Source organism: Mustela erminea, chromosome 2 (assembly GCF_009829155.1).
Source record: "Mustela erminea isolate mMusErm1 chromosome 2, mMusErm1.Pri, whole genome shotgun sequence".
NCBI lineage: Eukaryota > Metazoa > Chordata > Mammalia > Carnivora > Mustelidae > Mustela > Mustela erminea.
The window spans coordinates 138,831,024-138,858,382 of NC_045615.1; the positions used below are offsets into that span (position 1 = coordinate 138,831,024).

General features: G+C 42.4%; 1 protein-coding gene across 3 annotated transcripts in view; it reads left to right on the top strand.

Annotated features, from left to right (window-relative positions):
- The window catches only part of SPATA18 (spermatogenesis associated 18), a 38,962-nt gene extending 35,340 nt beyond the window's left edge, over window positions 1-3,622 (top strand). For 2 of the 3 annotated variants that reach the window (XM_032334283.1, XM_032334284.1), the window contains 2 exons: window positions 1,129-1,174; window positions 1,470-3,622. In XM_032334283.1, the coding sequence (XP_032190174.1) occupies window positions 1,129-1,174; window positions 1,470-1,477 (54 nt within the window). In that variant the 3' untranslated portion in view covers window positions 1,478-3,622. Of the gene's footprint in view, window positions 1-1,128; window positions 1,175-1,469 lie in introns of those variants that run through there. The other variant, XR_004283455.1, reaches the window with a different exon arrangement.
- The last annotated feature ends 23,737 nt before the right edge of the window (window positions 3,623-27,359 follow it).

A 27,359-nucleotide genomic window follows, 5' to 3' on the forward strand; every position in this document is an offset into this window, starting at 1 on the left:
AAATACAAATATTTTTAGTTAGTCTGGTTTTTGGCTTATGAGGTCTTGATGCATCCAGAACAGCTTTCATCTTTGTTAGTGTCTAAAGTTTTTGAAAGCTCAGAGCAGGAATGTTGCTTGTAGTCAGTTATTTCTGAATCATAACAGGTGTGTTGGTATAGGCAATGGATTTTGCTTGGTGAAAGCAAAGGTAAGATTTTTTAAATAAATTTTTTAATTTTTAAAATAATTTAAATGAAATTAAATTATAAATTTAATTAATGAATTTATTTAATCAATAAATTAATAGTTTTAATTATATATAAGTATATAATAAATAATAAATAAAATGATCATTATTAATAAATTAAATAAATTTAATTTAAATTTAAAATTTAATTTAAAATTAAATTAAAATATTTAAAAAGTTTTTTGGGCGCCTGGGTGGCTCCATGGGTTAAAGCTTCTGCCTTCGGCTCAGGTCATGATCCCAGGGTCCTGGGATCGAGCCCTGCATTGGGCTCTCTGCTCAGTGGAGAGCCTGCTTCCCCCACCTGCCCTCTCTGCCTGTCTCTCTGCCTACTTGTGATCTCTGTCTGTCAAATAAATAAAATCTTAAAATTTTTAAAAAAAAATTTTTTAAAAAATATTTAAAAAAGTTTTTAAATAAAAAAATTGCTTTGAAAACAAAGGTGAGATTTTTTGGAAAATGATTCTTTCCAGGGTTTTGGACACAGGACATGATTTATATAGAGATCTGTTAGAGAGCGTTGGATCATTTTAGCTTTAATTGGGTAATCGTACTACTATTAATAACTATTTTCTGGAAAGTGTTGAATTGGACACGGCCACGGAGCACCCAATCTCAATGTCTTCAGCAGCTATTAAAACAAACAAACAAGCAAACAAACCAGCTTAGGCCACTGAGCCCAGATTTTATTGAATGTACATGACTGAAACCACATTTAGGGCCCATTTACTTCAGGACGTATAAGAGGACTCGCATTGCTCAACTTCAGAGTTGACCATCATAGTTCTAAAGTGCCTCAGAACAACTATTTAGCTGGTTTTAGGAATAAAACGTCAAAGGGATTCATTCTTTGAGCTCCATCTCCTGTGTCATTCACATGACTCCTCTGTATTTTCCAGATATCTCGAAGCCGGAGCCCTTCTCCAATAAGATGCGGATTGCCGAGTAAGTGGAAAGGTTTAGACGGCTTTTTGATACCCTTCTTAACCCTCAGCCCCGTGCAGCAAAATGAATGTTTCGCCTCCCAGGGAACATCTCTGACCTCTACCTCACACCTTCATTTTCGGGCCCTTCCGTTGATGGTGCCCTAGCGGGTCCCTTGGGTGACATGGCAGGAGCCTCTGAGTGAGAGGTTTTATCGATGTAGACCCAGATCCGTCACCCCACTTTCATTTAGGTCCTTCCAAAAGAAAGTCGAAGAAAGTGACCGTAATCAAGAACTCTTTGTTTTTCTTCCTAGGGTTTTAAAGCCACCAGACGTGTCCCTTTGCTACAGTACGTCTGCACCAGCAACTTCCCCAGTGCCTGTCTCCTGTGCCTGCCTCAGAACTCACTAAAGATGATGTGAAAATGCAATTCTGTGTATCCCTCCACACGGAGAGTTAAATGTTTTGGCTTAGCATGTTTGTAACTTCAGATATATTGCATTTTATTTTATTTTAGAGATACAAATTCCATTACTTTGATAAAAATGATTGCATAGGTGTTTAGGATCATATTCATTTGAAGCAAAGTCCCTCAGGGTTTTCATCCTCAAATACTAGGCTCTTCTGTGGCAACTGTAGAAACTCAAGCTGAGGATATTTGCCAAGTGGAGTTGAAAAGACAGAGTCAGTTTAGTTTATAGATGAATCATAAATGTTATAATTGCTGGTATTAGCTTAAGGCTTAGAAACAATATTGAGTGTTTTAATTTTCTTTTGTTTGGAAGACAGCCCTAATCCCAGGCTGGGGAATTTGTCCTAGTAGCGGTGACTTTGGGCTACCCGAAGATGGCATTGATTTCAGAGAATCGAGTTCACTGGCTGGCTTCTCTTTTCCTGATTTGCGACTGTCCTGTTTGGTTTAGTTGGGTACCAATGCCAAAGCTCCTTACCGAAGGAAATGTTTTTGCTTCATAAATGGGGAGAAATGATTTGGCTGGAAGCCAGCTTTGAGAGAAATGTTAATTACTTCGTGTTTAACTCGTGGGAATGTTTCATACAGTTTTAATGTACATGTTACATATAGAAACGACATGGACGTGTGCTGTATCTGTTCCACATAGTTGTTTGCAAATTCAGACCTCCTAAGAAGAGCATCTGACTAAAAATGTCTAAGCTTGGAGCTGAAAACTAGGGGTCCCATTTATTGATTTTTAAAATTGAGCTGCTATACCTTGATTTCTATACTGTGAAGGACTGTTGAAAAAGTTCAAGTTTAATGTAATAACGGAACGTAGCTTTCCCAAGATAAGTGATGTTTTGTCTGCTCTCCCCGCCACACACTTTAATGTGGTCTTAGACACAAGACTCATGAATGACTGCTCTCTCTGTGTGCCTTTTGGAGAGAAACTCTGAATTGACCACAGCTCGATCTGCACAAACTCAGTGCCTAAACTAGCACCTAATGCTTTTTAGGTGGAAAACAAAACAAAACAAGAGAAACCCAAAGCAAGAACTTCTCTGAACCATCTTGTCCCCTGTGCTGGCAGCTAGAGATCAGGAGAGACCTCCTCCAGCCCTGTCCCTTAGGTCTAATGGTCACCAACTTCATTCTCAAGTGTGAGGCTCATTTTTCTCCCTCTGTGTGTTTTTATGTAGTCATTGCATCGAGGCGAGGCAGCCTGCTGAAAGGAGGACTTGGTGTTTAGGTAGTTCCAGTTCTGGCTTGGTCATCAGTTGGCTGTGTGGCCTTGAACAAGTTACTCCACCTCTCTGAGTCTCAGTTTTATTTTAGAGTGTGTAGGTTGGATGAGATTAGTTGTTCTCTCAATGCTTGCAGATTCAGTGTTCCTTTATAACAAATGTTCTGGTTATTCTGAAATAAAATTCCATGTCCATATGACCCAAATGCATATATACTTTTAAGCAATGAGTATAGTATCCTAACTTTAGTACAAAGCAGAAAAAAGGAAAAGCAGTTTTTAATAACATGGGCTTCAGTCAGAAGGCTTCGGTCTTGCCATCCTAGATGATAAAATGAAATCATAGATGCTTACCCCTGTGTGTAATCATGAGCTACAAATGCAGATCAATGAGCATTGTATTGGCAATATCATGAACAGCATTGGATATGATATTCTGAAATGGAGCACAACTCCCAATAAAGTTTTGAACAAAATCTTAGTCATGCATTGATTTACATAGTAAGCACATTTCTGGAAAAGTCAGTGTACATTAAAACCATGCAACTATTACTTTGTGTTTTGTGTTAAAAAAAAACCCTTTAAAAAAATCTCACTAAGCAATGAGAATTCATTTTTAGGAGTTGAACTGGGGAACACATGCCCTGACTTAGAAAATGTTGACACATAGCTCAGTTTATTTGCTCTATATCTTGTCTGGCCACTTGTCATTTCTCAGGTCTCTCATTTGAACTGTAACCACACAGGGAACAGTGGTGAAGAGTCTAGAATAATTTTTGAAAGGATTCACAAAAGTAAAAAAGGTTGACCTGTACTCATCTGGGCACGCACCTTTGTCGGTGCCCGAGTGGCTTGTAGCGCATGCGCGGTGATGCTTTTGGGCTCCGCCGTGCCCGCTCGTTGCCTCGGCCGCCGCTGCCTCAAGCCGTCGCCGCCGCCAGGGGGCGACGATGCGGAGCTGCTCCGGCTGGGCCCGTGGGGGTCTCGGCCGCCGCAGGACTTTTTCAGTGCCCGAAAGTAAACACGCCATTAAGATGGCGGCTGGATGCGAGCCAGTAGGCGGAACTTAAAATTTTGTATCTATGTGGCTGCGAGTGATTGGTTGTGCAACCTTGGTATATATAGACATGCATGGGCGGGGGAGAGGGAGATCCCAACAGCTACCCAGAAATAAAGCTTGCTTCGCTGAGGTCTCCTGGTCGTTCTTGCTGGCGAGAGCGACAAGTGGTGCCGAAACCCGGGAAACCTGAAACCTACACCGAGGAGTGCTCAGTGAACGCAACGATCCGGTAAGTGTGCACAAAATTTCAGATAAGAAAGTTCCTAAGTATAGGACGAGAAGTGAGAAAGTTCCTAAGCATAGGATGAGAAGTGAGAAAGTTCCTAAGTATAGGACGAGAAGTGAGAAAGTTCCTAAGTGTAGGACGAGAAGTAAAAGGGTTCCTAGGCATAGGACAAGAAATAATGGGATCAAAGTTTACTAAGATGGGAGGATTACTGACGGAGGTGCTTAAGGCTGACGGCACTCCGCTAGACTCTAACCATAAAATGGTTAAAAATGTTATCGAGGAGCAGGTCAGAGAAGCCTCTAAGGCAGGATCTAGCAGAGGGGGGGAAAATTCAGAGGAGAGCTCCTCTGAAGATGAGCTTGGCGAAGCCATGACACACTTAAAATTAAAAGAGGAAGTCCCTAATGAACCTTTAAAGGGAAAGACATACAAAGAAGCCAGGAAAAAATATGACTCCCTAGCGCCCTCTGTCAGAAGGTCAAGAATTCCTACCCCTGAATGTAGGCCTATAGCGCCTCCTGCAGAATGGCCGCCACCATATAACACTTCATGCTCCCGAGGGGCATGCGGTTGTCCAGAATGTAGAAATGCAGGATGGAGGGACATTACGGACTTTACTAAACCCTCCCCTCTTGCATACCCAGTGTTAGAAGATCAAAATCAACAGAGGTTTCATCAACCACTAGACTTCAAACTTATTAAACAGTTTAAGGAAGCAGTCACTACTTATGGGCCACAGGCTGCTTATACACTTTCACTTTTGGAAGCAGTCGGTAGCATGAACCTTACCCCAGACGATTGGACTAACATGGCAAAAGCAACTCTGTCTGGTGGACAATACTTGATATGGAAAACTGCTTGGCAAGAGTGTAGCTCAGAAACTGCCCGGCGTAACGCTGCGTCAGGGAATCCCCACTGGAATATTGACATGCTCATGGGAGGAGGTCAATTTGTGGGACAAAACAGATTGGGTACCCCCCAGGGGTGTATGTACACATAGCAGCTGCAGCCACTAGGGCTTGGAAGACCATACAGGGTTCTGGCGATTTGCAGGGACAACTTTCCAAGGTGTTGCAGGGGCCTAATGAACCCTATGCTGACTTTGTAGATCGTCTGCTCCAAGTAGCAAGGCGCATATTTGGGGATGTGGACCAAGCAATGCCCCTTGTTAAACAATTAGCCTATGAACAAGCAAATAAATGGTGTAAAGAGGCTATCCGCCCTTGGAAGTCTAAGGACCTGATTACATATATCAAAGTGTGTCGAGACATCACTGATACAGTTGTTCAGGGCCAAGTTGTGGCAGCAGCAGTAGCCCAAGGGATAAAAAGTTTCAATGGAGGAACCAGGAGTTCTTCCAAGGCTTGTTTCCTTTGTGGAAGGGACGGTCATCTTAAGAGGGATTGTCCAAAGGGTAAAGGACCTCCTAGACCAGTCAAGCCCGCACCTGGGTTGTGCCCTCGTTGCCGTAAAGGGAATCATTGGGCTAATGAATGTAGGTCCCAGAGAGATATTCAAGGAAATCCCCTGCCACCGAATAACTGGATTCAATCCAATTACTCAAAAAACGGGAAGCAGGGCCCTGCGCCCCGGGGCCCAACACAAATATATGGGGCACTAATGCAAATGCCCAGGACATGGTATCCTCCCTTGGAGAAAGGCGCGCAACCTCTGGATCAGCAAGGCTCGATATCAGAGCAGCCGCCCGAATGGTCCTAACTCCGGAGATGGGCATTCAAGCATTGGCCTCCGATCTAAGAGGGGGCCCCCCTCATGGTACTGTAGGTTTATTACTTGGCCAAAGCTCCACTTATCTCAAAGGTCTGATAGTTCACCCTGGGGTAATAGATTCAGATTATGAGGGAGAGATCAAGATACTGGTGTCTTCACCAAGGGGAGTTACTGCAATTAGCCCAGGAGATAAGATAGCTCAACTTCTCATACTCCCTAGCCATCATGAAGCCTTTCCCAGTAAAGGAAAAGAAAAAGGTACGAGAGGTTTGGGGCCTACGGGAGTTGACCTAACATGCCTGACCCTGGATATGACTGATAGGCCCATAATTACCCTCAAAGTGCAAGGAAGGAAATTTTTAGGGTTACTGGATATGGGCGCCGATAAGAGCATCATCAGCCAACAAGAGTGGCCTCCGAGATGGCCCCTAACACAAGCAAAACAAACACTCAGGGGTTTAGGAATCGCTCAAAGTCCTGATCAAAGCGCAGCTACCCTTGAGTGGGAGGATGACGAAGGCCATAGGGGAACTTTTCAGCCCTATGTCTGCAATATTCCTATTTCCCTCTGGGGACGAGACGTTTTGGAACAGATGAGCGTCCACCTGACAACTGAAACTATATACAGCCCCCGATCAATAGCTATGATGCAAAAAATGGGATACATACCAGGAAAAGGGTTAGGGAAACAGGAGCAAGGTAAAATAGACACCATCCCTTTCACCTCAGAATATAAGGGGCAAGGCCTGGGTTTTCGGTAAGGGCCACTGAGGCAATGAAAATAACGTGGAAGACAGATACGCCCTGCTGGGTCCTCAGTGGCCCCTTACTAGCGAAAAACTATCAGCTGCTAAAGCCCTGGTACAGGAACAGTTAGAGGCGGGCCATATGAAACCTTCTACCTCACCTTGGAATACACCTATCTTTGTTATTAAAAAGAAATCTGGTAAATGGAGACTTTTACATGATCTTAGAGAAATTAATAGGCAAATGCAGAACATGGGACCAATACAGCTGGGATTACCCATGATAACCGCCTTACCGAGAAACTGGCCATCAATAGTGGTTGACATAAAAGATTGCTTTTTCTCTATCCCTCTGCATCCTGAGGATACAATTAAATTTGCCTTTACCCTACCTTCTATTAATCATGCAGAGCCTAACCAAAGATATGAGTGGACTGTCCTCCCTCAGGGCATGGCTAATAGCCCCACTATGTGTCAATTATATGTTTCTAAAGCCATACAGCCTATTAGAGAGACTTACCCTGATTTAATGTGTTACCATTACATGGACGACATATTGTTGTGTGGATCTGACTCTACTACAGTTTCAGAAGCCTTAGTAATGTTACAAAAGGAGCTAAATTCATGGGAGTTAATTATAGCCCCCGAAAAGATACAGGCTTCCAACATCAAAGACTATTTAGGCATGAAACTATACAATACCATGGTAAAACCTTCAAAAGCCTCCATTAGAACTGACAAATTACAAACACTCAATGATTTCCAAAAGTTATTGGGGGACATAAATTGGATCCGACCCTACCTGAAAATAACTACAGGAGAATTACAACCATTGTTTGATATTCTGAAGGGTGATGCCCGTCTAGACTCTCCTAGGAGCCTTACTCTGGAGGCGAAACAGGCTTTGAAAATTGTGGAGGACAGGCTTGCCTTGACTTCAGCAGATAGATGTGATCCTAACCAGATAGTCCAAGCCATAGTGATTCCATCCCCTTCTTCACCTACTGGAGTGCTATGGCAAGGTGGGCCCTTATAATGGCTGTACCTCCCAAACACTCTTCCTCGGATAATCACAACATATCCAGTTGCAGTAGCCATGCTAGCTAACAAATTGATCACTGTTTGTATTTCTACTCTTGGAATCATACCTGACAATTGCATCGTGCCGTATACTAAGGAACAGATTCGCCTACTATGTGCTACCCTAGATGATTGGGCGATACTGACCACCTCTTACTCAATAGAATTTGATAATCATTATCCTTCACACCCACTTATAGAATTCACAAAGGGTATTGAATTCATACTACCAAAAATTAGTAGATCGACACCACTAAAAGAAGCCTCTACTGTCTTTACAGATGGAAGTAAAGAGGGCACAGGAGCTTATATCATAAATGGAATCGTGAACCCAGTCATAGTTCCTGCCAGGTCGGCTCAACAAGTAGAGCTACTAGTAGTGCTCCTAGTGCTCCAAAGATTTTCAGACACTCCCCTAAACATTATTTCTGATAGTCAATATGTGGTAAATGCAACAAAAAATATTGAAACAGCCATCCTCTCCTTAAGTGATTCACCTATTCCATGGATCTTAAGGCAACTACAAGAGGTTGTGCAACTGCGCACTGCACCATTTTTTATAGATCACATCAGAGCCCATATGAGCCTACCAGGACCATTATCCGAGGGCAATGCTCTAGCAGACCACAGTAGTCGTTTCCAACTCATTTGCCCTACCTTAGAACAGGCGAAGCTGTTCCATAGCAAATGGCATGTGAATTCTAATACTTTAAGATATAGATTCCATATCACCAAAGAACAGGCAAGAGATATAGTAAGGACCTGTGGGAATTGTGTCACATTACTCCCTCAGCCTTCCTTAGGGGTAAATCCCAAAGGCCTTCAAGCTAATCACCTATGGCAAATGGATGTCACACATGTACCTGAATTCGGGCAACAAAAGTACGTACATATATCAGTGGACACTTATTCGGGTATCATAATGGCTACTCCCCTCACAGGGGAGAATTCAAAACAAGTCATCACACACTGCCTACGATGCTTCGCAGATTGGGGTATCCCAAAACAAATAAAGACAGATAATGGACCTGCATATACATCAAAATCTATCCATCAATTCCTAAGTCAATTTGGTATAGTCCATACTACAGGTATACCTTACAATCCACAAGGTCAAGGAATAATTGAACGCGCCAATGGCACCTTCAAACGATGCTTACAAAAAATAAGAAAAGGGGGAATAGGGGATGACTACAAGTCACCCCGTGATCTTACATCTCTCACCCTTTACATTTTAAATTTTTTGTCCTTGGACCATAATAGTACATCTGCAGCGGACAGGCATGCGGCGGTTACCGAACACACTCTAGCCCAGGCAAAGTGGAAGGATATACTCACGGGCCAATGGAGAGGCCCTGACCCGGTCCTAAGATGGCACCGAGGTTCTGTTTGTCTTTTTCCACAGGATGCCCAAGTGCCTATCTGGGTCCCGGAGCGACTGATTAGAAGAATCGATCAACAAGGCCCGCCCCGTCCTGATGCTTGGCCTGATAGCGATCCTGGCGCCACCAGCATCCCTTCAACAGATGCACCAATGGGCAATAGTGAAAGCCTGGCCGTTCCCCATGCCACTGACGAATGAGTCTGCCATTCTCCCTCCTGTATACCTACTTTCATTCCCATGCCCGTTTCTGCAAATCCTAACAATTCGCCTGTATTGCTCTCAAGACATAAAAGAGACTTTGGGATCACTGCAGCCATTATTGCGGCTGTAGCAGCCTCTGCAGCTGCAGCAACGGCAGCGGCTGTAGCTCTCACCACATCTGTAACAAGTGGACATTCTCCAGAAACTATTGACAACCAGATGCATCCAATCACTTTCTGGACTTTGCATAACCTCCGTGGCCTATAATGACCTTTCTATTGCTGCTAATCTGTGGAAAGAGTTAAGCAGATAAGATTGACATGGCTCCATTACGGGATTGGGTATCTGTTGTAAAGCCTTATGTTCCGCCGTTTTGCATCATTATGTAAACAACAATGTAGGCAACAGTTGGCGCTAGTACAAGCTTGCATGGCACTGGAAGCTGGTACATTTCCCCAAATCTGGCTGGCAGCGCTAGATCGGTAGTCAATGACGGGTAAGATTGGCTGCATGCACATAGCAACCTAAGCCAGGAGTTCTCCAACCAGGGGGAATTATCCGATGACGGGTAAGCATGTTCATGGCAGCTGACAACCTAAGACAGGCACGATCTCCTGCCTTGTATGCCTAATATAAAAGAAAAGGGGGAGATGTCGGTGCCCGAGCGGCTTGTAGCGCATGTGCGGTGATGCTTTTGGGCTCCGCCGTGCCCGCTCGTTGCCTCGGCCGCCGCTGCCTCAAGCCGTCGCCGCCGCCAGGGGGCGATGATGCGGAGCTGCTCCGGCTGGGCCCGTGGGGGTCTCGGCCGCCGCAGGACTTTTTCAGTGCCCGAAAGTAAACACGTCATTAAGATGGCGGCTGGATGCGAGCCAGTAGGCGGAACTTAAAATTTTGTATCTATGTGGCTGCGAGTGATTGGTTGTGCAACCTTGGTATATATAGACATGCATGGGCGGGGGAGAGGGAGATCCCAACAGCTACCCAGAAATAAAGCTTGCTTCGCTGAGGTCTCCTGGTCGTTCTTGCTGGCGAGAGCGACACACCTTAATCTTAGTAACTTTGAAATATGAAAAACTCCTGCTTTGTCAACAGGTAAATGTCAATTTTTGTATGATTGATTTAACATCTAATAAAAAATCAAGAAAAGGAGCACTTCTGTATCTGTAGATTCTTTGCTATGAGATGCTTTCTTTCTAGATCCCCAAGTTGAGCAATAGCTTTTCCCCATCTCCATTCTGTAAGGTCTGAACCAGGGCCATGAATTCATTCCATAAGTCTGGACCGCACCCCTGCTCTGGTGTTAACCCTTTGATTGCTTCAATTTTATGCTGTAGCTTAACTGCCAGCTTTAGTTAATTTTATTCACAGTCTATTGTCATCATATTCGAGATACCATCTCTGAATAGTGCTTTACCATTTTTATGGAGCTCACACTTAACATTATTTCAGTTGTTCCTACAGCAAATTCAGGCGTGTCTTCAACTTATAGGTAAGGAAGCTGCTCCTTTGATACACCATGCCAACTTCTTCCAAGACCTTTTTGTTCAGAATCACATTCTTTTTTTTTTTTCCCCCTTCTGTCATGGCCTATAGCATCAGTTCTTTTGTTTACTGGTTCATTCATTCCTACACTCTTGAATACTTACTCAGCATGTAGCCTGGGTATGCTAGATTCGGTACCCACTCTTGGAGATAGAGCAGTGGACAGGGTTCTGGCCCTCAGGGAGCTTGATGTTATGTCCAGTTGCATTCTTTGGTCACAGGAGGCAGATACTGACAGAAGACAAAAAGAAAATGGAATCAGCACAGCATATCAGTTGAGGGATTTAAATAGATTAATTGGGAGGGCAAATACCCATATAGAAGGAAGTTATGCAAGGCAATAAGAGATATGTGGTGAACTGCAGAAGAGACCGTAACTCAGTGCAACTCACTTGTCATTCACAGGTGAATTATTCAACCTTTTAACAAATACCTACTACACCTATGATCCCAGGATCATTAATAATAAAATGAGTGTGAGGAGGAGGAACTCCCAAGGTCAGTTTTAACCCTTCCCATTACTACAGCTGTGCATTCCACCTGCTGTTACTCCTAAGCTCCAGGGTGATTTGCAGACCATTCTAATTCATTTCTAGGCACACCACGTCCTTCATGAGGAAGATTGCTGCCAATGGTGTTCTATAAGGTTAGAGTTGAGTGAGAGATTTCTTAGTAATGTGATTTTGGATAGTATCATACCTATAATTAAGGGCAGAGAGTTGTGGAGCTCTTAAGAAACTAGTATTACAAACTGCATTAGGTCATTGAAATGTGAGCCCAGGAACCATATGGGTAAGTGACATTCAGTGGGTGTCTACTGTTCAAATACCAAAGCAGTAAAGTCTGTTGGCCTTAATACAGTGAGTGAACAGGGGCCTTGGAAATAAAGCAGGAACTAATTTTCTTATTTTAAAATGAAATGTAATGGGACAATTTTATGCTTTAAAAATTGCCCACTGGGTGCCAACATGAATATTATACTTTCCATAGTTTCACTGGCAATTAGTGTTCCAAGACTGGGCAGCTAACTCTGTTTTTTATTGGATGAGCAACAAAAGAATGTGACAAATGGGTATGTAATACTCTATTTCAGTAGAGCTTAAGCCATGATTTTTGTGATACAACCAAAATAACATATTGAAATATGTTGTGAAATATAGGTTAGAAAAGGTCTTTAGTAATTGGACAGATGTCAGAAGATCTGGAGTACCATTTGATAAATCAGACCTTTTAGCAGTTGATAGCTGTTCTTGGGAAGCTGGGGTGAGACATTTCATTTCTCTTGTCCGTAGTTTTCTTGTCTTAGACCAGGGAATAAGGTTTGGAGCCATGTCTTCAGAGTAAGAGAGTTTAGGATTGGCTCAGCTGGGCGAGGCACCAGTTGAAGCAAGACTGGAAATGTCAGTTGTTCCTTTGTCATTACTTCTCTTAAGAAGCCCTTGCTGATGCTAGTAAAATGGTGCACCAGGCACTGTGTGAGGCCCTGGGGACACAATGGTGAACAAGACTTTGAGCTGTGAAGAGAACGTGCTCAGTAGTCTTTGGCAATGTGTACCCGTGGGATGGGTCTGCAATCTCTCTTAAAGACGGCACAGTGACTGGTGATGACCTCTTGTTTGGGAGATCATCTTAAGTCCATTATGTTGATAGTGGGTTGAATCAATCTTCCATCGTACTGTCATCTACAAACCCAGACTTAGCACCTAGTAATAACTTACTGAAGGAGGTTTCTCAGCTTAATGTGACCTGTGGTGAGAATGATCTGAGGAGATACACATGCAGCTTAAAATAACACGCTGGAAGTAGCGTGGAGGTCATAAAGGACTTTGGACTCACCGTTAGGAGGGAGGCATGAATCAGAATCAGAGAAGACGCATTGTCAAGGCTAATGAGTCTACTTTCCACAGAAGCAATTTTAGGTAACCTTACAGGAAGGCCTTCCTACTCACTTGCATTTAATTGGCAGATTCTTGACATTTCAGTTTGAGAGCTGTACTCAGACTGAAGACTCTGAAGGATGTTAGAATACAAATGCAAATAACTTGGAGCAGTAACCCCAGAGTTCTAATGAGGTTTTGGATTCTTTCCTGAAAAGTGATAGGGATAGAGGGAGAGACAAGGGACAGAGGGACTATAGCCCCGAGTAGGTGACTAGTATTCGTGGGTTATGTAATGGCAAGGTTTTTTCCATTTGAATGGGCGTAGTCCAGGGCATGAAAACCAGCTTTCACCTCTTCTAGTGCTGGGTCTGGTGTGAGCAGTCTTACTGGCCAGTCAGAGTTTTCTTTCCAAAAGGCAGCTTCATCTCAGAAATGGTTGCTACAGCCTGGTCCCCCTGCCCCAAATTCATATGTTGAAACCTAATCCCCAAAATGATAGTTTTTGGGAGGTGAGTCCTTTGGGAGGTGTTTAGGGCATTTGGGTGGAGCCCTCATGAGTAGGATCGGTGCCCTTATAAAAGAGATCCCAGAGAACTCCCTCATCCCTCTCGTCATGTCAGCAAGAAGATGGTTGTCCATGAAGGATGAAGTGGTCTTTGCCAGGCACCAAATCTGCTGGCACCTTAATCTTGGACTTTCCAGCCTCCAGAACTGCAAGAAATAAATGTTTGTTGTCTAAAGTACCCACTCTATGATATTTTTGTTATAACATCCTGAACAGACTAAGACAGGGGTTGCCTTTGGTCCAAGACCCATTTGTGTGCATACTTGAGGATATCCCTACAAATCACTGGCCTTGATGTGTTATCACTGACCTTTCTTGGTTTGATTTGAAATTGTCCAGCTGAAAATAAAAAGGAGAGGGGTAGGTGGGGGTGGAAAAAATAAAATAAAAACTTTTGGGTTTTCTTTGATTAGAAAAATAAATTTCTCTTGGATGTTTTAAGAGTGATAGTGTAATCCAATATTTATACTTCATGTTGATAATTTGGCAGAAAACTTAAGAAGACCCAACATTTCCCAGAAAATCCTCTGTGGAATACTAGTAACAAGTATTTAATCTGGCGTTTCCTATATACCAGACACTGTGCCAAGCACTCGGTGTTATTAAACCTCCTGTACAGATGGAGAAGCGAAGACTGTGGGTCATTAATAAGTAACCTAATCCCAAGTCATGAAGTTAGTAAGTGTTGCAACGAAAGTTCAAACCCATGTTTTCTCATGTTGAGCCCGCCGTCTTTCACCGAGTCTGTAGGATGTTAGCAAGACGTGAGGTGAAAAAAAGTATCCTGTGATTTGGAAAAAGGAGTTAAAAGATGAGTTGAACTCTTCTTTTCTGCCAGACCCTGAAGAGCCCTCCATCAGCTGCTGTTCATAGGAAAGTTCGGGGAGAATATTATATGCAGCCCCTTACAAATTTATTTCACCATGGACCCCTTGTTTCATGGCGGTCTTCTAAAAGTATTGTTCTAGAAGACCCATCTTCTGAATGCCTCTTTAGGACCTATTTATTGTGTTTTAGAATTACAGATGCTGCTAACCACTGGGAGTTAGGCTTTCTCAACTTTTACATGTGGAGGAAGAATCTTGGTTTTATCACCTGTTGAGACTTTTCCCCAATAAATAAGTTCCTAAATAAGGAGCCTAAAATGGAAATCACTTTTTATCTCTATTTTTTTTTTTTTTTTTGGAGATGAGAGGGAGAGAGAACACAAGCAGGGTAGGGAGGGGCAGAGAGAGAGAGAGAAAGAGAGAGAATTTCAACCAGTCTCCACACCCAGCCTGATGTGGGGCTCAATCTCACCACCCTGAAATCATGACCTGAGCAGTGACTGAGCCGAAATCAAGAGTCAGACACTTAACTGACGGAGCCACCAGGTGCTCCTATTTTTATTCCTTATACCTCTGCTTATCTTTTCTTTTTTCTTATTTTCTTCACACTTCTATTAATTGTATCATGAAATAGAATCCCCTCGAGCCCCATATCTAGGTCAGGGTGGTTTTTCTAGCATTCGTGTTTTTCCTTAAATCTCTGACCCTGTCACACCTTTGTTACTTTGTTTCTACTTTTTTGTTGTTGTTGTTAAGGTTTAATTTATTTATTTGACAGACAGAGATCACAAGCAGGCAGAGAGGCAGGCATGGGGGCGGGTGGAAGCAGGCTACCCGCTGAGCAGAGAGCCTGATGTGGGGCTCGATCCCAGGACCCCAAGATCATGACCTGAGCCGAAGGCAGAGGCTTTAACCCACTGAGCCACCCAGGTGCCACTGTTTCTACTTTCTTTCTCATTCTCTTCTACTTTCTCTCTTTTCCAGAGTTTCAGTTTCCTAGTTAGTATCCCTAATGCACATTCATGTACATGTCTTAAAAACAGGTACACAAACTTTAATATCGTTATAAATCAATGAAAGAAACAAGTGACTATTACTCAAAATTAAGACACTGAACAGCATTAAATATAAAAATGGGCATATCCTGAATCATATAATGCATTAATCTATGAAAATTTCAAATAATTATTTTCTAAAATTTTGAATATTTAGGTTATTAAAAATAATTCTTTGAATTATACTTAAACGTTCAATAAGTTGGAGCTCTGTTCATATTTATGTCTTAAATCACTTCAATCAAAATGTTGACTAGTGTTTCCCAAATTTATTTGATGATGAAAATCACTTGGCAAGTTTATCAGAGACAGATTCTTGAGCTCCACTCCAAGTGTCTGAATCAGAATCTCCAGGGGCATCTGTATTTTTAATACCAGCAGACACGTTTGAAAAACACTGGTCTATATCTGGCCCTAAAGATCCATAAGCAAAATATTGCAGAAATAATTTATTGCGTATGTTATGTTGTCCTTAGCTTTCTAAATGGAAAAAAAAATAATGTATTAATTTAAAAACCTCTGAAATTTTTAAATTATTTGCTATACTCTAGTAATAGGTAAATTATGGAAATTTGGCATATTCATTCTTTTTCTGCACACCTAACAGTATGGCCAGTTATAGGCTATACAAGTAGATTTTTGACAAAAGAAAAGGAAGAAAAAGGATAGCAGTCTTATTTTTCTTCCTTAGAGGTTAAAATTGTCCTCTTTTGTGTTTCATGCTTGGATAGTTTCTCTGTTGAATTGTCAGAATAAGTATTTCTTACTAAACTCCTAAGTTATCTATCCCCTTCGACCCTGTGTTTGCTGTGTGTAACTAAGAGAGTCGTAGTTAGAGTAATGACTCTCCACTGGCCATAGTTTGCCTAGTCATGGTTTTATTCCAAATGGAGCTAGTCACCTGAATGATTCAGGCTTAGGAACATCTTTATGATTATTCATAGGAGTCTCTAGAGAAAAATCTAAAACAGACTCCAACTGACCTCCAAATATTAGACCTCACAGATGGCCTACCTCCACTGGGATTTTCCCAAACATTGAGTAGAGGAGAGAAATTTGGTTCTTTCTGTTTAATTTGCAAAGTCCCAAATGACCCAAAGAGAAGATTGGAAGTGAACCTGTTTCACCTTCCATTCATAAAAACTGAAGCACTTTTTCTTCTTTTCTTTTTAGAGCCTGATGTAATCTCACATCAAGACAGTGTCTAAGCTGAAAAGCAGGTTCTAAACTAGCTCCAGAAAAGAAATACTAATTCATATGGGCCAAATGAAACCCCGGTTTGAATGTGCCAATATTTGAAATGGGTGAGCTAACAGTTCTAATAGAGATGCTTTAGTGGAAACGATAGATTTTTTTTCTTAATATTTTCCTTGCCTGAATTTAGCTTTTCTTCATTGAATAGCCAGATGTGGTAACGTAAGATGAAACAACATTGATCATTGGAAACTAAAGTTGCGAAATTTCTTGAGATGATTTCTCCCTTCTTAACTAAGTTGATCCACAATTAGAGGAAATTCTAGGGACATAAATCCATTCTAATTTTTGGTGAATCTGAATCTCTTTAGTTCATTTAGGCTGGGGTTTTTCTCCTGGAAAATGTTATGGATTTAGCCACGAGATGGCAATGTTGCTTAAGAAGTGAGAGGATGCCAGTAGTGAGACAAACTGGGGAAGAAATAGCCAATTCCTTCGATAAAGTCTGTAACTTAATTACTAGCTTTAACTGCTCTCCATAAATTTGGAGAATAACTTAAATTAATGGCCGAATGGTCAGGCATGAAATACAAAGAGTATGCTAAAAAATGTGAGTGTTAAATAACTATATCATTATACCTAATAAAGGGTATGGCATTTAATACCCAAGGCTTGGGAAGAAATCCCTCTGTGAAAACAAATTTTTTTTTATAATTTAATTTTAAAATCCTCTTATGCAACCTAACACCAGAGTCCTGTCAACTTAGAGTTCTTATTAAGACATAATTCAGTTTGTTAATAAATTTTTTTAAACAAAGCTCTTTGCTCTTAAACATGGAGGAGGAGAACTTGATTTTGGTTTCTTTAATGATCTTCTAAGACGTCCAAGATTTTTCAAATTATTAAGATTTCCCATGGCTCAGTTTCAGAAATCCTTGAGTTATTTCAAGAAAATATTTTAGTTTTCACCTGGAAGATGGAATAATATTGCTGAGAAACTCTCTTCAGAAACTGCAGGAACTCACTGGAATAATATTGCTAGAATGTTTGAAAAAAACCCACAATTCTACATGACAGGAAGACAAATTTATAACATTAATAACTATTTTCTTTAAAATCACCTCTCAGAAGCAGAGATGTTTCTTGTCAAGAATGAAGATTTCTGGGGCACCTGGGTGGCTCTGTGGGTTAAAGCTGCTGCCTTCAGCTCAGGTCATGATCTCAGGGTCCTGGGATCCAGCGCTGCATTGGGCTCTCTGCTCAGTGGGGATCCTGCTTCCCCCTCTCTCTCTGCCTGACTCTCTGCCTACTTGTGACCTCTGTCAAATAAATAAATAAATAAAGTCTTTAAACAAAACAAAAAAAAGAATGAAGATTTCCATTTTGGCTTTCCTAAGCCTCTGCTTTTTTTATCCCCCCTATTTTATTTTTTAACAAGATAATTTTTCTTTTTTTTTTTTTTAAGGTTTTGTTTGACAGAGAGAGCATAAATAGGCAGAGCATTTTTCAAATAACGTTCGTCTTTTAAATTGATATCCTTGTAGTCAGTGAATTGATAAATTTCCCTTCTGTCAATCGTAACTCATCTAAGTTTGAGTTAAAATACTAGTCTGAAAGCAAAATTTTACGAAGGACTTCCTACTCCTGCCTTTCTCACTGAGGCTTTCACCAAGCCCTTTAGGCCCCACACCATCTGTGTCAGACTTCTGGGAAAGGGCCTCAATCCCCAGTGTTTCTGGCATCCTCATAGGTATAACAGCTTAAGATACTGTGACTGGGTGGCTGAAGGAAAAGAAACTCTTCTTTGGTGTGGCAGAGCATCCACGTTATTTGTGTTTAATTTTAAGAAATCAGTATTGCGTATGGGTTTCAGGATTGCGGGAGTCCTCCTGGGTGAGTACCTCGCTCTCCTAACCAGAACAGTGTCCAAGAGCTTTCACCTCCAGGAAAGGAACAGGAAAGTTTCAAATGTTGGAGATGTAGGGATAAGGGCGAGGATTAAAGGGGAGGCTGAAGAGATCTTTCTGCTGGTTTCGCGAGGGGAGATGCATCTATCAAGAAGGAAGGAGAGGTGAAAACAGAAGGTCCATGCTCAGCTGTGTAGATTTTGTTTTCCACAATCTGAGACCCTCTCATCGGGATTGCTGCTACCCAAAGTGCACGTCTTCAAAGAACTTGGAGCAGAATGTCCCTCAATGCGCTGATTCCTTCATTGACCAAGTCTTGTTATTTAAAAAAAAATTGCATGAACCAGTGTGCTTAGGGACACAGTTGATTTAGATTCTGAGGCAATCTCTTTATTTAATGGTGGACCCACGACCAACAGCTTGTGGACCGACGGTGGTAGCAATGGGGAGCGCTGATTAAACTCTAATGAGAGCAGTGTCCCCTAGAATTGTGCATTGTCCAACAGTACACAGTGGACCTTCAGCTTTGGTCCAGGGGCATCTTCAAAGTTCTTGGAAATCCTCATATAAGAAGAGATTGTCAGGACCATTTTTGTTGTTCCCCTGTTGAAGGAATATGAACTGTATTCTTCCGTGGAACTTCTGCATTTCTTCTGAGATTCGTTAGGAAGAGGAGTGTGCACTGGAATCTGGACGAGGGTGATGTGAACAATGCAGCTGCCCTGGGTACCAAAAAAACAAAGCAATAAAATATTTTCATGCAATATTAAAAAAACCACCAAAGTTAATGAAAAAAACTATGATGAACAAAATGTCAGCATTTTAAGTAAAGACAGGATGATACTGATAATATAGTCTCCCGAGTTTTCAATGCATGCTATGAATTGTCTGCAAAATTGTCTGATCAGTATGGGTGGTATCACTGGGCAATGGTGGATCTCATTGTGATCAATACTTTTTCAGTAAATCCTATTGGAAACAAAGACAAACCCAAGGCAGAAAGTATCTTACATCAGATGAAATTGCATTCATCAGCAACTTTTCTCTGTAAGCCACAAAAGAGAAAAATGTGGGATCTAAGAAATAATGAGGGGGCACCTGGGTGGCTCAGTTGGTTAAGCGTCTGCCTTTGGCTCAGGTCATGATCTCTGGGTCCTGGGGTTGGGCCCTGTGCAACCTGAGAGGGAGCCTGCTTTTCCTTCTCCCTCTGCCTCTCCCCCTGCTTGTGTGCTTTCTTTCTCCCTGTCAAATAAATAGATAAAATCTTAAAAAAAGAAAAAAAAGAAAGTGACCTATTTCCGTTTCTATTCACATGAACTGTGTTACATGGATGTAATCAATATTCTTTTTCATCCTAGACATGTTTCAGACCAATATAGAATGAAGGATGGAATTGCCAGTCTTTTATATTCCAATCATGCTGGTGGACCTAGAAGGCATTTCTAATCAAGTGTACAGTGGATATTAATTTAAAGAGATTTGACGAACATAACATAATAAAAAAGAGATTCAACAAAGCAACTTTTATTTCAGCAAAACAGAAACTCTCACACTCACACTGAAAGAGAACATCTTGAGTCAGTAAGATAGATAACTTCCTTGGGGAAGTCTAAGATAATGGGGGTTTGGTAATTACTGGATGCAATTCCATTGTGCCTTCTTGGATGGAACTTTCTGAAATATGTGTCCTGTTTGGCTTTAGACTTTATACACTGGAGAGTTGCCTTAGGACTTCATGTTTAGCAATTGCAGGATGGGGCAGCCCTACACTAGCACTGGAATTCTATCTGCTTTGAAAAACAAAGAGAATTTTATGAAGAAACTTCAAAAAGACATTCCATTTGGAGATAATCCCAAAGGTCCCAGTAAGCCTCCTCTGTTGGAACACTGCTTTTCCAAGAGCAGTAAATACATTTAGGTGAGGTTGTTTATTTCTAAATATTCTTAACAATGGTAATAGAATGACTGAAAACAAAAGAAGGCTTATTTTTTAACTTCTTCCCATGAACCTGAGATCTGTGTATGCTTGTAGCCCAGAGCAACGATGCTCTCTTTTGGTTTTTGCAACTGGAAAGAAGACCAGGATCGATCTTAGGCTGCCACTGGTCAGACTTCACATGAACCAGGGTATCAGCAAAACAAGGTCACCCCCCAAAGAAAAACAATTTAGTGTCTGTTATTTTTAAAAAGTACCATTAGTAGCTTTAGGAAAAATCAGAATTTTGTTGAACTCCTTTAGTCTTTTAGACAGTGAAGAAAATTGAGTTATCAATAAATGTTGGTGTGACTGAAGTCTTTGAGCAAAATCCCACGTATGGACACAAAACATGAAGCTGTCTATCAACCAAGACCTTCAGAAGAGGTGGTCAACCTGCATGGGCCCCACAGCTTCTTGGGCTTCTTGCCCATGTTCAGCGATGATCTTGACTGACAAAGGAAGTGCTCTCCACAGTTCCCCTGGCAGCATCCCAGGCAGTTGGGCCTAACTTCAGTGCGGGCTCCTACTCCACCACATTTTTTTTTTAATTTATTTTTTATTTATTTTCGGCATAACAGTATTCATTATTTTTTCACCACACCCAGTGCTCCATGCAATCCGTGCCCTCTATAATACCCACCACCTGGTACCCCAACCTCCCACCCACCCGCCAATTCAAACCCCTCAGATTGTTTTTTAGAGTCCATAGTCTCTCATGGTTCACCTCCCCGCATTTGTCTGTGGCCACAGAGGCAGCTTTGCATGCCATGTCTCAGAACCACCAGGGAGCCACGCCAAAGGCTGTGGAAACTGAATGGGGGACAGTATGTTGCCGTCTCAGTAAATGGGCTACCTCCCCAGGTTTCACTGTTCCCCATCCTCCCACACTGGGCTGCTTTCTCTTCCACTTTCCAACCAACCCACAGACCTTCCAGAAGCAGCCTGAGGGAGAGATTCTGTCCATGCCACGAGAGTGCAGGAACGCACGTCTACCACATACAAACGTGCTGATGAAGGCTGGAGACTTGGCTGTGGGTGATTTGACTTTGAATATTCGAAGTTTGCCTTGAAGCTGGAAGTCTGCCTCAGAGAGGGAGGGTCTGGAGAGACTATCCCCAGGCCATGAGTCTTTGACAAAGATCACTCACGCCTCAGGAAGTAAAACATTTGCCTTAGAAAAGTAGCCTTTGTGTTGAGTTGGTGCCTGTTCAAAAATAACCCTCAGGCCAGAAATTTTAGAAGGAAGATGCAACGATTCCTGTGAGAGGAAAAAAAATCTCCCCAGAGGTTCACCTCCTGGATGTCAAATGAAGTGTTGGTGGGGGGGTGGTCCTGGCTTTCTGTGAGGTGACTTGAGGGCGCTCTTCCTGCCAGACAGACAGGCCCTCACAGGCATGTCAGCACAAATTTGCTCAGGGCCTATTCCCTGCTCGGGGCAGTCTGGTACAGAGCTTGGGAGGTTTCAGATAGGTCTCAGGGCGGCTCCACTGCCTCAGGGAAGGAGACTTCGTCCAATTCCCTGAAGCTCCACCAGGAAGACATTCAGGTGGCCAGAGCTCCCACCATTGCCCCCAGGGAATATTATTCACGTTAGAAGGTCAGCTGCAGGGCCATTCCTCCATCTGTGTTGGGGGTGGAGGAGTGCCACTAGCCAGGGCTATGCAAGGCTTGGTTTCCACAGAGACACACAGGGCGTTGTAGGGAGATATGTCAGGAATAAGACGGTACAGAAGGAGGACCTAAAGGACCCCCTGTCCCCGCTGACTCCTACTGAGACATTATCTTGAAAACACTATGTGTTGTTTTGGGTTCCTTGTCTTCTCATCATTCTCCCTTCTTCTCTGTCTTTTGGGATTTGGCCCTAACCAGGAAGAATCCCTTGTTGCACCAAGGCAATCCTGCCAGCAGGTGGGAGCTCCCTTTGGACACTGGGAGGAAGGAGAGAGGTGATTGGATGAGTGAGAGAGATGTATTTGAGTGGGGGGATAATGATGGACAGAGGGGGAAGGGGAAGCTCTGGTAGGAGTGAAAAGGTAGATAAGAGGATGGGTAACAACTACCAAGTAACTGGGTGGGTCTGAGGTCTCACCATTTGCTTCTACCTGGAGGTGGCCATCAAACTGTCCAGTTCCCCTTGTCTCCTTCCCCCAGCGCAGCCCCCAGACCAGCAGAGCCTGAGTGACTCCATTGCTCAAGCAGAGCCAACTCTTGACCCTCTGGGCAGTATTATCAGGCTGTTTGGTCTGTGGAACAAGTGCCCAGGTCTTGGGCTTCTGGACATGGGGGTGGGAATCCCTATTGTGCCTGTGGCTCCTTCGTGAACTTGGTCAAGTCCATTAACTTTCCAGAGACTCACTTTCTTGATGGATAAAATGGGATGTTTACCTGAGAACTAAGTTTGAAATAATGTAGAGCAGGTGTTCAGTAAATGTGTTGAGAATCCAGGTCTCCTTAGAACATCAAAATTGCTGCTGTCAGAGTGAAGCTATCTCTCGCTAAAGATGGTGGGCACCTCACTTCCCTGCTTCTCCCCCTCCAGCCCTGTTCCTTCCTCCCACAGTGATGAGGATCCTTTTCCTAGTTCCCAGGATCTCAGTTCCCAGGCATGTGTCATGGTGGATACTTCTAGGAATCTTGGGGTTTTACTTGGGAAAAGCTGCTAGTGAAGACAGGACACTGTCAGCCAAGGAAAACCCACTGTAGAGTGTCCAGGGTACCAGGTCAAACCTGGTTTGACTGTGGTGAAAACACATTTCTGCTCTTTCTGTACAAGGAACGTTTTTGAAAAGCAGTGGTTAAAAATTGTGTGCAGGAAAAAGGACTGAATAGCACATTGTTTTAACAGGGAAGGAAGCAGACATCTCAAAAAACAGGAGTGTCCTGCAATACTATCCTTCGATTTTAGAGTATTCTACACTAGTATACTAAAAAGGCAAAACATGTATGAAGCAGAGCAACTTTACCTCTAAGTCTTTCTCCTACAACATAAAGAGCTCCTCAGAGTTTAGGACAAGACCCCTGTCCTAATCCCTTGTGTCAGGAGATCCCTCTACAAAGCCTCTCTCCGTGCTATGTCTACAGAAGTGACCGGTGCAATTTCTGGTCTGGTCTGGCCTGGAGCTTTGATGACAGGAAGAGAGGATCCATTTCCTCTTTGTATGGCTGGTTCTCACAGCAAATGGAAGTGTTTCCGAGAAGAAATGTTTTGTCTGGTCCTAGCCGAATTCAAAAGCTAAAGACATTATGGCTTCCACTCTGCAGATGCAAAAGCTTAGTGAAATTTGAATGTTCTCAGCTCTGCTCCTCCCTTCCTGTAAAAATATATGATAGCAATGAGTCTCCAAACTTACTGTATCAGGGGAGCTTTGGAGAAAATTTGCCTCAATGATGTGTTATTTTAATACTTAGTTCACTAAATCCCTTGCCTGGCTGGGATCACTTTTAATAATTAAGAACTCAATTAACTCAAATATATAAACACAGGGAATGTGCAAGCTCGTGTTTCCTTTGGAGCCCAACTTCAACGAACGGCAGCCAGTAGACGGGCTCTTACTTTCTTCAGAGCTGAACCTGCAGGGGCTTATTACCCAGCGTCTGCCTCTCTGACTGCCATATGCTTCCCTCCCTGCAACTTTAATCAAGACCAGACTTCGCTTGATGTGAAATAAGATCTGAGGGCCCTGAGAAGTCATCCTCATGAAACTCGAGCAGCTGGAGCCCGCAGAGTGAGAGTGCGATTTAGACACATCATTTCAAGGCTAGATTTCCAATGCATCTTAAAGGAAACGCAGCTCACATCCTTGGACCCTGGAAAAGTTTCCTGAGATCTTGGAGCTTCCTGCGAACCTGAACCTGTCTATTTAACTAGTTTAGGAAGTGAGAAATGAGTATTTGGATGATCATATGGTTGAGTCTTCAGTCCGTGGGTTCAGTGGGGGCCTCAGTATGGTTTTCCAGTAAATTAGCAAGGAAGGACAAGTGAACATTGTTATAAGGCGAGTACTGGGTGTGCGCTTTTTCAAGATTTGATTTTAATTAAATCAGATCAACGGAGGTACAGTGAGGTCTTATGGGAGTTGGGGAAGCTGCAAATAAACTGTCCTTGGAACAGAATGAAATGAGGAGCACAGTCTGGAGCTTTAACAGAATTTGTGGGTGCCTGGGGAGAACAGAACCCTGAGAGAGGGGGAAGCTGGTTGTTTCTCCCAGGCCTTGGTGTGTGGGGCCTTTTCTGTGTAAGAACTTACTCTTTGGCTGGAATGAGAAACTTTAGTATATTCAGAGAGCTGTGCCCAGAATGTGTCTGTTATCTCTGAAAAAAAAAAAATTTTTTTTTTTGGGGGGTGGGGGGGGTGTCTTTGGTGGAGAATCTGGAGCCAGTGGAGAGAGAACTAGCTGGAGAAACAGAACCCTTTCCTCCAGTTCTGCTACTTCCTATTTTATGAGCCATTTATTTTGTCTTTATTTGTCGATGGAGTTAACAATGTCCCCAGACCTACCTCAAGTGAGACTACATGAGACAACAGTTACGGAATGAAGCAGAACATTCTGACCCCTAGATCATTAAAGAATTTAACCAGTTCTGGTGAAGTCACAAATGGCCTCTCCTCAATCCGACATGCAAAGAAAGATTATGGAGTTAAAAATAACTGATAAGTTCTGCCTCACGAACTCCTCTCATCTCTAGTTCCTTTGGGGAATGGGAACTGACTTAGCCCAATCCAATATAAAACGCGGTCTGATTCCATGATTTAAAATTATTCAGGGTCAGTACCATGTCTCAGGGAATAATTTCCTAGTATTTCAGATCTCTTCCTTCTTCTCTCTACTCCTCTCCAAGATGGCGCTGGAGTACGTGGAAGACAGGCTTCCACAACCTCATGGTCTTCTAGGAAAAGGGTCTAGACTTTTGTGTCTTGTGCTAGACTTTTGGCAGGTATAGCTTATGTCCCCTGAGGTAGGCCTGGCCTGGTCCTGTCCTTGAATGTTCCGCTGGCATCTCTGCTGATGTTTGTGGGTTCTACATATGTAGTCCTTGGTCTTTCTCAGGTCAGAATGTAGAGGATCTAGATGATCCCTGTCTTCCCTCTTCCCTGACCTCTTTTGGGAGTCCCTGCCATGGGTCCATCCAGTTCTCAGTTCAACCATCTAACCTGTAGTAGGGGTAGTGGGTGTATCTGTTTGTCCCAAGAAGGTAGGCACATGGCAGACCAACTGGTCAATCTACCATTCACAAAACAGAAAACAAAGAGGGCTCAGGAGGAGAAACTGAACCCCTTCTCTGCCTGAGCATTCTATCTGTTGTCTTGGAGGCCACCAGAGGTACAGGGTTATCTTGCGAGCAGTTTCTAACTAGGTACAAATGGCCTGTAAAGCAAGAGGTCCTCTGGACTTAACCAACTATACTTTCTCCGCAAGCAGGGGAAGGGAGATGGGCACATTTCTGACCTTCTATCTCCCCAGCCTCTGACTCATCTGCCTCACCTTGCAATCCTTCTGGACTGATGGAGCAGGCTTTTCTTTTTCTTGCCCTTTCTGTCTGCTTGGGCTTCTTTGTGTCAAACTCTTTCTGTGGGTCTCTCCTGTAGGCTTCTCTTTGCTTTTCTAATGTTCTCTTTTACCAAACTGGTGTCTATTTTCTCCCAGATTTGCTAAGAAATAAATATAATATACATTTAACTTTTTATGGAGGGATACACAAGAAATACTTAATAGTGGTTACCTTTGAGGAAAACAATGGGGGTGGGAATTACAATTTTAAATATTCAGGGATTTAAAAAGTCATAAGGAATAGTATTTGTACTCTCTCCAATATCAGTAGGAGTAGCATAAAATTTTCTTGAGATAACATAAAAGTGCAATATTTGATATTAGAAAGTTTTACTTTGGTAGAAATAATATACACAAAAGAAGTCTCACAATGGCATAAACTGTATTTGGTAAAATTAGTTATGGACTAAAATGTAGGAGTCAATGAAATTTCTAGTGTAAATTTCAAATAAAAAGGAATTAATACTAACTAATTTTAGGTAAAATGAAATATGGAAAAATCTGGAACTTTTGAACTGTGCCAAATAGAAAATTAATCAAAAATTAAACTGGTGTGGTTAGACTTAAGGTGGCCTTTCCTATCTGTTTCCCCCATTTTCTCAGGGGAATGCTGGGAGAGGCACCCTGCTGAAAAATGACATTTCCCAGTTTTCCTTGCTGTTAATGTAGCCCTTTATACACCAGAGCTGGACCCTTACCAGGCAAATCCAGAATAAGCAGAGTTGGTAGATGGGATTTCTGAAGAGGTTCATTAAGAAGAGGTAACTAGCCCTTCTTTCTTTTTCCTCCTGTCATAGCCGGATTTCCAGCAGCCTTCTCTAGAATGAGTCCTTAAAGATGAAAGCCACAGGCTGAGGATAGAGGAGGAGGACAGTGGGAGAGGTGGGGGGTCTTGATGACTTCTTGGAATCATAGTCTCCTCTTTGGAGAATCTCCAGACTTCTTTTACATGACAGCATAAACTCTTGTGTGATCAATATACTATTTTTTTCAGGTCTCAGTTTACTCATAGCTGGATATAATTCCTAACTAATATTCTGGCTTAATTGTATTTGCTCTGAAAAATGGTTTATGAATATTCATCAATATTCATATCATTCTAATTAAAACATCTGTAGAAAGAGTCCTCAGTGTCAAGAGTTTGAGGTAAAAATTTCCACTGGGTCAAGATGACAAAATGTCTTGCATTCTGAAGACATTATTTTTAAAAGTAAAGCTCAGTAAAAGCTTAGTGCAAGTTAAGGATTTATGTTATTTATACCTCATGGAGAAACCTCAAATTCCTTTTTCTCTCATACAACTACATATGCCCATCTTGAATTACAAAGTTCTCTAATTGCAGAGACTGCTGGGAAAATACACATACCATGACTTACACATTCATTTTGTCTGGGTACCCTGTCCCTCAGTTAGGGTCAAATACCTGTGGTTTGTATTTGCCTGGGACAGGCGAATGGAAACAGATGGGAGATTTTGGTGGGAAATTCTTGATTAAACACAAAGGCTTGGATACCATCTGGGGTCTCCTGGACCCTTATGATCTAGATGAAAGTGGCCTAGACCACCCCCCCCCCC